Raw genomic sequence first — 10,971 nt, 5'->3', positions numbered from 1 at the left:
GGAGATCTTCAAGGCCCGCCTGGATGCAACCCTGCCTACCACGCTCTAAGTGACCCTGCTTAGCAGGGGGGTTGGACTAAATGATCTCCAGAGGTCCCTTCCAACCTTACTGATTCTATGAWTCTGTGAAAATCCCCAGTGATACAGTATCTACTATTCCATAGTAGAATTCCAGTGCTTTACTTCCCTGTTATCAGCTCCCACATATTCATGGGTATTAACAAAGCAGCTTTATKAACTCTTGCAATAAAAATTAGCTATGCCTGTGTATCCCTGCCATGAGCACAAATGGGCCAGTACCCCTGTTGGAAGAGATTACAGTGGCTACCAAGACTTARCTGCAGATAAGCTGTAACAGTGATGAAGCTGGACACTGCACTGAGGTTGGTGCTGGTGTTCACATCAGGGAGAAGCCTGGGCTTCACGCCTGGACACTTAAGTTTCCCCTCTCGGTCTTGTTAGGAATCTTTACATTTAACCATGAGGATGGGCTCTCCAAGAACTATTTCTGATAGGAAGGATGGGTCTTGGGTCTTTGTTATGGTGCAGCCCTGCCAGTGCTATTCAGTGTTGGCAAGAGCGTGAGGAAGACAGATGGGAATGATACTCTGCTTGGGGAAAAATCTCRTGACAGACCAAACTTCTTGCTTCCAGTGCCCCACCCTGTAGGGAAATCTCCTGCAGGAGCCCACACATCTACCAGGCTTCCACCACACCAGGGGAAAGCCTTGCTGTGGGCCCTGCCATGCTGCGGGAGAGGGCAGCGGAGTGGTGCTGAACCGGGGGCGGGGAGGCAGGTTTTGCCCCATCTTTCCCCTCAGGCCGAGCTCCAAAGAGCCAGGACAGCTCCAGCGTGCACCAGGCTGCACCCCGGGGTTGGGGAAACGCAGCCTGTTCCAGTTGTGTGCCGCTACTCCGCGAGACGGTGGGGAGAAGAGGAAGCGCCGGGKCAGCTCTGAGGCGCAGGCGATGCCAGGAGACAGCCGTTAGCACGCGCACGAGCCCTCAGGCGTGCRGGTYGCGGCTAGGCTGCCCCAAGCCGCCTSTCCCCACCTCTCTGAAGCGAGTCGCACWCGCTGGCGGCRGGCTGAGGCGGACGCACGTCGCGTCAGGTGAYGTCACTCGGCAGGAAACTCCCGCTCCCTACCTTGTCGGCTGCCCCAGCGTTCAGGTCACGTGTACGCGGAAACGCGCGCCATGTCACATGCGGGTCACGTGACGCCGTCCCGGGACGATGAGGTCAGTGGCTGCGAGTCACGTGATCCTTGCCTACGCGCAGTAGGGCCGAGTGCAGATGGCGGACGCAGAGGCCGAGGCGGCTCCGCGGCCCRAGATGCAGCGGCTGGTGGCGGCGCTCCGTGCCCGCCTCTGGCAGCTGCAGACGGAGCTGCGTGAGCAGGAGGTGTCGGAGGCTTCGTCCCGTGCGTACTGCCGAGGCTTCTGCCAGGTACGGAGGGGGCCACGGCGCGGGCTGCAGGCCAGCTCTGGGGCGGCGGGGGTTGGGGCCGTGGCGGGCCTCTGCAGCCGCAGTGCGCGCCCGGCCCTGCCCTGTGCAGAGCGGGGCTGCGGCCCCGGCGCGCCGCCCGCTCCTCTGGGGCTGTCGTGACATGGCGCGGGGCCGGCTGCGACGTGYGCACCCGGCCGATGGCGCGGGCCGCTTCTGCGGGCGGGCTGCTGCTCTCCTCGGCCCGGCCCGGGCGGGCCTGTGCTTCGGGGAGCCGCCGGCGATGGGCTTTTGAAGTACTTTGGGCSTGGGTGTCCAGTAACGCTCGGGAGTCCTGTGGGAGCTGGAGGGCTCTCTGGAGTAGACAGACCACACAGCATTTTCCCAGTCCAGTTCTGGCTTGGGATCTAAACCTYGGACCCTCTGGTCCTTGTTTACCTCAGAGTTCAAGTAATGTGTCCAGACTTGATGGAGATCTGCTGTGGAAGAAACAATGTTTCCTGATTTATGTAGGAGCGCAGTTAATTTTGATCACTAGATAAGCTTATGTCTGATACTCTGAGGATCTAGTCTGAATCTTYGTTTAGTGCAGCTCACACCAGTAAGAAATTTTTGAATCAGGGTAATAACTTTAGAAGACTGCTTGAGCTTGATTAAGGTCTTGATGATGGAGATCTCAGCTTGTTTTTTAAAAAATCTTTCAGTGGTTAATTAATTTTGCTCCCCCCTCCCCATGGCCTTGTTTACTGTGAGCTCTAAGATTAAATAGTCTTTATTTATTTGCTGTGTTAGACAGAATTCCAGGTTGAATCTGAAGAGACCATGTGTTACAAAAATGTACAAGGTACTTTACAGTTTACAAGCCAATAATACCTACACATTCGCTGATACATCTACTTGATATTTCTCTTTTTGATAAGTAAGTGGCAAAACTGGATACTAAATGAGATTATTTTTCTGGTCCATTGTATGCAAGTGACTTCTCCTCGTGGTCTTTTATTTTACATCCCCAGGTTGGGTAGTTTGCCATACCATTCTCTTGGGAGAATGTTTATCTTGTCACTTTACCGCACCACTGAAAAGTCTTGTTTGTTTGTTTGTTTGTTTTTTTGTTGGAACTGTTACTTCTCAAACTACAAGGTGCTGCTACTGCCTCTATGTATATCCCAAGTTGTACACACCTTTAAGACATGTGCCCTCATATTTGCATGGGATCCTACATAATGTGTGTTGTATTGTTTTGTTTTTTTCTTCCATGTTTCAGAACTTGCTAAAATGATTTTCTGTACCATTTATTGCATCAGAGTTTTGAAACAAATATGCAGCTAACACTTACTGGAGCTTGTCAAGATAGTTCAAATGTATAGAGGTCTGTTTACACAGACTATTTCGTCTGGTTATGGATGAAGTCATAGAGGCACTTGATCAGTAGAGTTTTATGGAAGACAGTTCTGTTACCTTTCAAAAAAAAAAAAAAAGAAATTGTCCAGTAAAAAATGTGAAACAAACCCTCTTAAGGTCATTGTACTAGTATCAAATGAGAGTTTCGTTTTAGAACATCATGACAGATAAGTCTATTTCATTTTTTATCTGTATTACCTGTATTGCCATTTGTTGCAGTATTTCTAATCATCATGATTAACAGTACTCTAAGATTCAGTGGAAAATGCAAAGTGGTTGGATGACAAGCTAGCGATTTCAATGAAGTATGAATTTGTGATGTCAGTGCACAGTCAGATCAGTATGAACTAGGTGCAGGTTTACCTGTTGATTTCACTTTCTATCTGGGAATGTTTGTAGATGTTGCACAGAGATTTAATGATCAAACCTAAATTACTGAAAATTGTTTGAATAAGAATTTTCAGAATAACTCGAAGTCTGTCTCTAAATGAAATTCAAGAATCTCAATTTAACTTTGTATTAGTGACTTGGAGGGTACCATTGGTATCCTGTCATAAGCTTCTTGAGCTACTGTAGAACATGCCTAGACAGAAGCTGAATTTAAGTGGATTTAGGTATGATCTGAGGAGGCAGCTGAGATAAGGATAGTTGGAATGTTTTAGCCAGTGATGGATTTGCCATCCAGTGTTCACAGCTGTATCATAGTCCAGAAAAGTGCTCTATTTGCCTGTGGGAATTACTGAAACTAAACTGCACAACGAATTATGGACAGATTAAGTCTCTCTGTTCTGAGCTGTCTGGATGCTATGTTTTGCTAGAGCATACAGTGCCAAAAGTACTAGCTTCTGGTAGGTCTTCCCTGGAGTGATGCTAGATGATATTACCCTTCTCAAAAATAGACACCTTAAAGGAAAGCATAAGACTAGTGTCCAGAATAACACTAAAACCATTGAAGCCCAAACAATGGGCTGACTCAAAGCTTCACATTATGCAAGTGTGATGCTTTGCACATTCAGCTAATGGAAAACACATCTGTGGAGGAGCTCAGTAACAGCCAACTGGTATGAACAGTTTGTATGTGTCTGAAATAACTGTTCTCTGTATTTACAGTAGAGCTATCAGCAAAACAGAGCTTTTAGAACAAACTAAAGACATCAAAGTATCTTCTCTGCAGACATACAGTGCCTCTTGCCTTACTGAAATTCTTGAAGGTGACACAGTTGAGTATTAGGACAATTGCAATTGAATACCTTCAGGAAGAGATCACCTTTTTAAATATCTTTTCCCCTCCTCCTCTTTCCTTCACCACTCACCCCATCACTCCCCTTGTCCCTTTAAATAGGTATTTAAAAACTGGTCTGCTGGTCTGGAGATGTTTAAATCAGTTCTGAGCGAAAAAATAAAATRTTGCTCAGAAGTGTAGAGGAGTAAGATTCCTACCAGTATAGGACGCGAGAAGCCGTGCAGTGCTGAGGACCTAGCCAGGTCTCTAGATTGTGCTGCAGGTGGATGTGTGCATCTTTTACCTGCTTCCCACCAACCATGTAATTGCAGTCCAAAGRAGGAGAGATTCGTTAAAGCACATACCCTTATGCTTTATCCTGACTTCAAATGTTTAAATATTCTTTTCAAATCCTAGAATTAGACTATAAGGCAGTAATTACAAAAAAAAATTACTCATCTGTTAGTGACTAGCTTAAATGAGAGAATTTGCATTTTATCAGAAATATTTTTTATATATAGACTTCCAAGGAACTTCCATAGTGGACAATTAAAATTTCTATTGCTTGTCAGATAGCAAAAGGGCACTTAATAATCCCTACAGTATAGTTACTACATTCTACTTACTTGTTAGTATGTTGTTGTTAATGTTCAGAATTAACCTAATTTGAACTTCAAGCTAATAACTTATTTAATAAGTCTCTCACCGCTTATCTGTCTTGAGCAATCTTGGCTTCAGTGTGCTTATACTTGGGGAAAGGTTTCTAGTAATTGGCTGCTCACAAATTGCTAGTATTAACTATAAAAATTTGATCTCAATGCTAGGATTGCACATAAGGGTACAGCTCATCTGAGTATTTTTAACTGATTGCTTTCTTTTTCTTTTTTTTTAATGCATTTATTGGCATGTTTGGTCTTCTGTTGCTGTAAAGGTAGACTTACTGCTGTGGTGTACTAAATAGATGGCTTTATGATAGTCAGCAATTGCTTGAATAATTCTAGGGATTATATCCTGACAGCCTTTGAACATAATKTATTGCTTCTAATGTCATCTGTAATTTGAATTATACTGTTAAATCCTTAACACGCCTGCCATAGGGAAGTGCTAAAGCTATTTACTTACTGGTCATTGACAGCTTCTGTTAATGATCTTTGTGCTGTGTTTAAGGATGGTGTATGTAAACTTCCAACCTGTGGCTTGTTTTGCAGCCTATCTCTGTTCTTTACCCTCACCTCTTAAAACTGTTGATATTCATCTTTTGGAGAGTCTGCCACTGTAATTCAGTTATCATCAATATAACTCCTGCAAATTCTAAGAGACTAGCCTACAAAGTAGCCTTTATTTTTTCTGATTTGTATTCTTACAGCTTTTTTTGTTAAAGATCACATGAAATTGTACCATTCCAGTGGATGTTTGCAGTTTTTTTTTAACCCTAGGAATTGTACTATATAGATTACACAGTACAGAGTGTTAGATCACTGAYAAACATTAACTGGACTATAAAGTAGTATGTGGCTGACAAACATTAACTGGACTATAAAATAGTGTGTGGCTGGCCCCTTGTTGTGTTAAATGTTAACCTTTGTTTCTGGCCCTCCTAATGACTCCATTTAGTTGTAGTAAGCTGGTTGTAGGTCTGTTCACTAGTGTCCACCTCTCCCTCCCTCCCTCCCTTTTCTTTTCCTCCCCCTCTTGCAGCTGGCCTTAGTCAAGATTTGTGCCTTCTTTGGGATGGGGAAGGTGTGTGGTGAGAGAKAGCTTCTGTTACTACCAGTTATAATCTAAATAGCAGGAGTGCTACTTGTGAAGGAAGTTCTTGGTAGAACCAAGGTATCTTTAATTCAGTTTCCTTCTTGCTCTCAATATTACTTCATAAGCTGTAGCGAAATAACATAATAACATAGGGAGGTTTTAAAAAGGAAAAGATGGGAAAATGTTACTACTGTCATCCCTCTGCTGATACTTGAAACCTATTTTTATTCCTTTTTGGAGCAGCTTATATTTCAGGTTGCTTCTTCAATACTGTGCCTGCAGAAGGTAGGATTGCTGTGGTCACATACTAAAATCTAGGGTAATTTTACATTTGAAAAGTGTCTACACAACAGCATGACTTGGCCTTCATATTTCTCCTTTAGTGGCTTTATGTTTGTTTTATGGGAAATATATACATTTTTTTAAAATACTGCAGCTGAAATACTGTCTTTAATCTTGAGCTTCTTGCCTTTTTTCTGCATTCTTACTAGTAATAGATTCCAGTCTTACACATGTGCTTCTGACTTCATGGAAGTTATATAAAGGAGGGGAAGAACAGAACTTCTCCCTGAATTAGCATTTCACATTTGGGTCTATTGGCTCTAAATTGCTTCGCAGTAGAAATTCTGCTACGTTTATCAGATATCCAAACAGAAGGAAAATATTTTGGAACAAAAGAGAGAATTTCTGTTGAGGAGAAAACCTGCCATTTTTGATATCCTCTAGTGTGAAAGCTTCTCACTTCCAGAATTCTTCCACTACATATGCTTGATATTGCATATTAATATTTGTTTTTAGATAAAAGTTTATTATGAGAACTTTTAATGATAAAATTCATTTTCTTTCAGACACTACTTCAGTATGCTGGCAGTCGGGGTGCATCGGAACATGTTTTACCCTTTTTGGAAGTGTATCGAATCTCCATCCAGAGCTTTGCTAATGCACGACCTTACTTGACTACAGAATGTGAAGATGTTCTTTTGGTACTTGGCAGGCTAGTGCTGTAAGTTGGTACACTATAATCTTTTTGAAAGAATACACAAACTTTAAAAATGAATAGGCCACTTGTTTAAATACAGTTGTCAAATTCAATATCACATTACATTGTTTGTTATCTAGTATATATCTCTAGTGCTCGTATTTTTATATATATAAATATCACAAAACTGTACTTAAGCATTTTGTTGCCCAACCTCAACTAGTGGTAAGGCTTTGGTCTTCTGTATTTGGGTAAGTGTCGTCATTTTGAAAATGATTTTTCTACAGAAAAACTTAATCTGGCTTTCATTTAACAGAAGCTGTAATGTTATGTCTTTGTACAGAGATTAATTAACTTGCATTAGTTGCTCTGCAGTAACTGGCTTTGTGTGCACTGTCTCCCGTGGTAAATGCAAGGAACTTCTGAGCAAGTCCCCTTCTGAAAAGAATAAGCTTTTTTTTGTTGTTTATGGCACAGTTGTATGTGTGAGCTGCTGTTATAGTTGTAATTTTACCTGAGCTCTTTGACAAATATTTATGTATAGATGGATGGGATGGTGATTAAAACAGAACAAAGTATTATACTGTTTGTCAATCAAATTGGAATAACTTGCAGCTACTCATAATCTCTTTAAACACAAAGAAGCTATTTTTGRCTGTGAAGAGAAGCAGTTTGGCCTAAAGGCTGGCTGAGTCAGCAGCAGTAAAGGCTTTCCCTGCCACTTGACCAGGTCTACTGTGTGTTCACAGGAACTTTGATATGATGGTAGAGACTGAAAATGTGATGATAATGATCATAAAAATATGATGCTGGTGCAGCAGGAGAACTTCTTGGTCTAACAGCTAACCGTAGGTAGTAAAAGGAGAGCTTAGAGTGGTTATAGCATCTATTCTTGTAGTTTGCAGATCAGACAAATGCTTTAAGAGGGGCAAGGAAGAATATTTTGTCCTAATAGAGTTAGATGCTTGCTTCCACATCCATAAAGGACAATTAAAGATTGTTCTCATTAATATTATATGAAAAGTATTGCCTCTAGCTTAGTGATCATCATGAAGAATACTTTAAAACAACTTACAGTGAGATCCCAGAGATAATTTTATTTAATATGTTATAGAAATACTTCTTGCTTTATGTGCTAGAGGACTTCTGCAATAAATAGAATCATAGAATCAGTAAGGTTGGAAGGGACCTCTGGAGATCATCTAGTCCAACGCCCCTGCTAAGCAGGGTCACTTAGAGCGTGTGAGACAGGGTTGCATCCAGGCGGGCCTTGAAGATCTCCAGAGAAGGAGACTCCACAACCTCTCTGGGCAACCTGGTCCAGTGCTCTGTCACTCTCACAGTGARGAAAYTTCCCCTCATGTTTAGGCGGAACTTCCTGTGCTTCAATTTCTGCCCATTGCCTCTTGTCCTGTCACACGGGACCACTGAAAAGAGTTTGTCCTTGTCCCCTTGACACCCTCCCTTCAGGTACTTGTCCACATTGGTGAGATCCCCCCTCAGTCTTCTCTTCCCCAGGCTAAAGACGCCCAGCTCTCATAGCCGTTCCTCATCGGAAATACTTCGTCTCTAGCACAAAATGGAAAGAACGTACCCTTCTTAGCGTTTATATAACTCATTTCATGGCTGCTAAATCTTAGTGTTGCTATAACTGACAAATTATTGACATGTTCAGAGAGATTTTTAAGTTTATTCTAGCCTATGACTTTCAGAGGTCGTATTTTCTTTGCTTATTGTTGATCGCAATTTGTTGATTAAATGAAGACCATAAGGAGAGAATTTTAAAACCGGAATTTACTAGAAAAAGAATTAAGTTGAATATCTGACGCTTCGGTGGAAATTTACCTAGTTACTATGTACCTTTAGAAGGTTTTTTTTTGTATGGACATACTAGATTAATTGTATTGGTGCTCTGAAATGTCAGAATGAGAATAAATTGAAGATACTACATACTATAATAAGTCATGTCATAGCTAAAATCTGTAATAAAGTAAGAAACCCATAATTACAAAAAAAATTACTTGTAAAACTTTTCTTTGCTATTTTAAGTGTGTTATTTTTATGTAACCAAGATCATGCTTTAAAAGTAATGTTCTAGAGAAATTATGTCTACAAGTTAAAATAATGGGCAGGATAGGATTGATGACTGCCTTTCTTTGTCCTGTAGGCTCTGAAATAGAGATGTGTATCAAAAAAATTTTTTAAAGCAGATTAACCACAAAGTTTGCAGATAAATGCATTTCTTGGTAACATATGTGAATATTGGACACTATAAAAGATCACATATGTAGGTGTGGTTTTCTTAGTGATGGTTGGGGGTTTTGTTTATATTAGTTTTGAATCTGTTAAAATCAAGCTCAGCTCCTGTGAGACTTGATAATGTTTTCTTTGATTGTCAAGTGGCAGCCTCTGTGTCTACACATCTTTTAGCTGGTGAGTGAGATTTTATTGCCAGATTTAAATACAATAGGAAAATCAGTCCTAGTTATTTATAAAATATATACGTTCTTATAAGAATGCTGAGACAAATGACAGTTGGAACATCTGTCAATCTAGTTGCCACTTTCTCATGGACATAGCAGTGATTGAGCTTCTAGTGGCTCATGTTTAAGTAATTACTAAATAGTAGTGACGAAGGTTATCCAATCTTATGTCTTCCTGGCAGTGTTTAGAGGTCTTCACAGGACTAAAACCCTTATTTAAGGAAACACGTTGATAGCGGAGGCAAGCTTCTGAAATGTAGAAAGAGTGGCTAGATACTCAGTATTTGTCTTTCTGATACAGTCTACYTAAGTGACTGTTAATTCCTACTGAAAACTGATTAGGCATAACACTTTTTTGCAGATAACTTCTGTAATGCATTTGTCAGAAGCCAGGAAGGAAGAGAAAAGTCATTCTTGGATACTAAGCAGTTTTGAAACTCATGTTTACCTCCTGGTCATCTCTGCAGCTCCCTGTCCACAAGCTTTGTCCTTTTAGCTATGGGAAGAGTAAATGTGTTGTCATGTCTTACATCTTAGTATTGAGGAGTGGAGGTGTAAACAAAATCAATGTTTTAGAACTATCTAGCAACCTAGGTCTAACTTGCAGCAATTATACAGTTCATTTATTTTATGTTAAGTCTTAGATCAGTTCTCTTTCCAGGGCCTTGTAATGTTATGACCTGTGGGAGCATTTTTGTTACATATAAATCTTGTGATATCTCCAAGCTTGAAATAGTCATAGCAAACTTGTTTTAATTAGGCAAAATCTTTCTATACAGGAACAGAATCTACACAGGATTTAAATAGTCCATTTGAATATACCCAATACAGAGTTAGATTATCCACATTTGAGAAAAACGTAGGCAATAGCTTTGTCATTATCTTGGCTCCTAGAAAAGATGATCTCTAGTCTCTAAGACTTTCCTCTCAAAAGAGGCAGACATGTTAAATACATGCAACTGTTTCCTCTTTCCTGAAAAGAGATTAACATTGGCCTGCCTGAAAGTCTAACTGAAGTAATATCAAGCAGATCTCACTTCCCCCCTCCCTCCCCCCACCCTACTGTTTTTGGAATATGTAGATTTTAATTTGCTAGATATTTCAAAGATGCTAAACTTTCTGAACCCTTTCCATTTTCTCAAGTTTTCATTTGGAAAACCTGATATATTTAAGTTCATATTCACATGCCATTGTTATGCATGCCTGCAAAAATTCACGTGCTATTGTTATTAAATGTGATGAGGCTGATTCAAATACTAACAATAATTGTTGACACAGAACAGGTGATATAGCAACTTTTCCTTTTTATTAAGACAAGATTGGATGACTAGTGTCTTATTTTTAAGAAGGGGCTTGGTCAAATGTAGAAATAAGGTGATTTTCTCAATCAGTTTTGTGCAGGTAACTGAGCTGCACCAATACAGCAGTCCTCTGAATTGACACCAGGAATATTACAGTCTAATCTGGACTGTTTTCTCTGACTTGGGTAACATGAACATCTTTGATCTGCATATCAGGGGAAAAGGGGGAAGGAGGATGTTTGATAAACTCTCAAGTGTCCTGCAGATTGTGTTGTGGGAATTTGGATCCTTCTCCACTCCCGCCCCTTATTTGTGCTCTCAAAGATTCAGAGGATACTTCTAGGGTCTATTCTACAGGTCTATTTCTGTGCTGATGCGTCAGCATTAAC

At 40.9% G+C, this 10,971-nt stretch overlaps 1 protein-coding gene across 2 annotated transcripts in view; it reads left to right on the top strand.

Moving 5' to 3' along the window:
* The first annotated feature begins 1,261 nt into the window (after positions 1 to 1,261).
* Positions 1,262 to 10,971, top strand: part of RLF (RLF zinc finger) — a 54,967-nt gene continuing 45,257 nt past the window's right edge. The window contains exons 1-2 of one of the 2 annotated variants that reach the window (XM_085302994.1): positions 1,262 to 1,447; positions 6,668 to 6,822. In XM_085302994.1, coding sequence (XP_085159120.1) covers positions 1,295 to 1,447; positions 6,668 to 6,822 — 308 coding nt within the window. In that variant the 5' untranslated portion in view covers positions 1,262 to 1,294. The remainder of the gene's footprint in view (positions 1,448 to 6,667; positions 6,823 to 10,971) is intronic. The other variant, XM_085302996.1, reaches the window with a different exon arrangement.

Source organism: Rhea americana, unplaced genomic scaffold, assembly GCF_003343005.1.
Source record: "Rhea americana isolate MKP2758 unplaced genomic scaffold, rheAme1 scaffold_195, whole genome shotgun sequence".
NCBI lineage: Eukaryota > Metazoa > Chordata > Aves > Rheiformes > Rheidae > Rhea > Rhea americana.
This window is presented reverse-complemented; position numbering and strand designations above follow the sequence as displayed.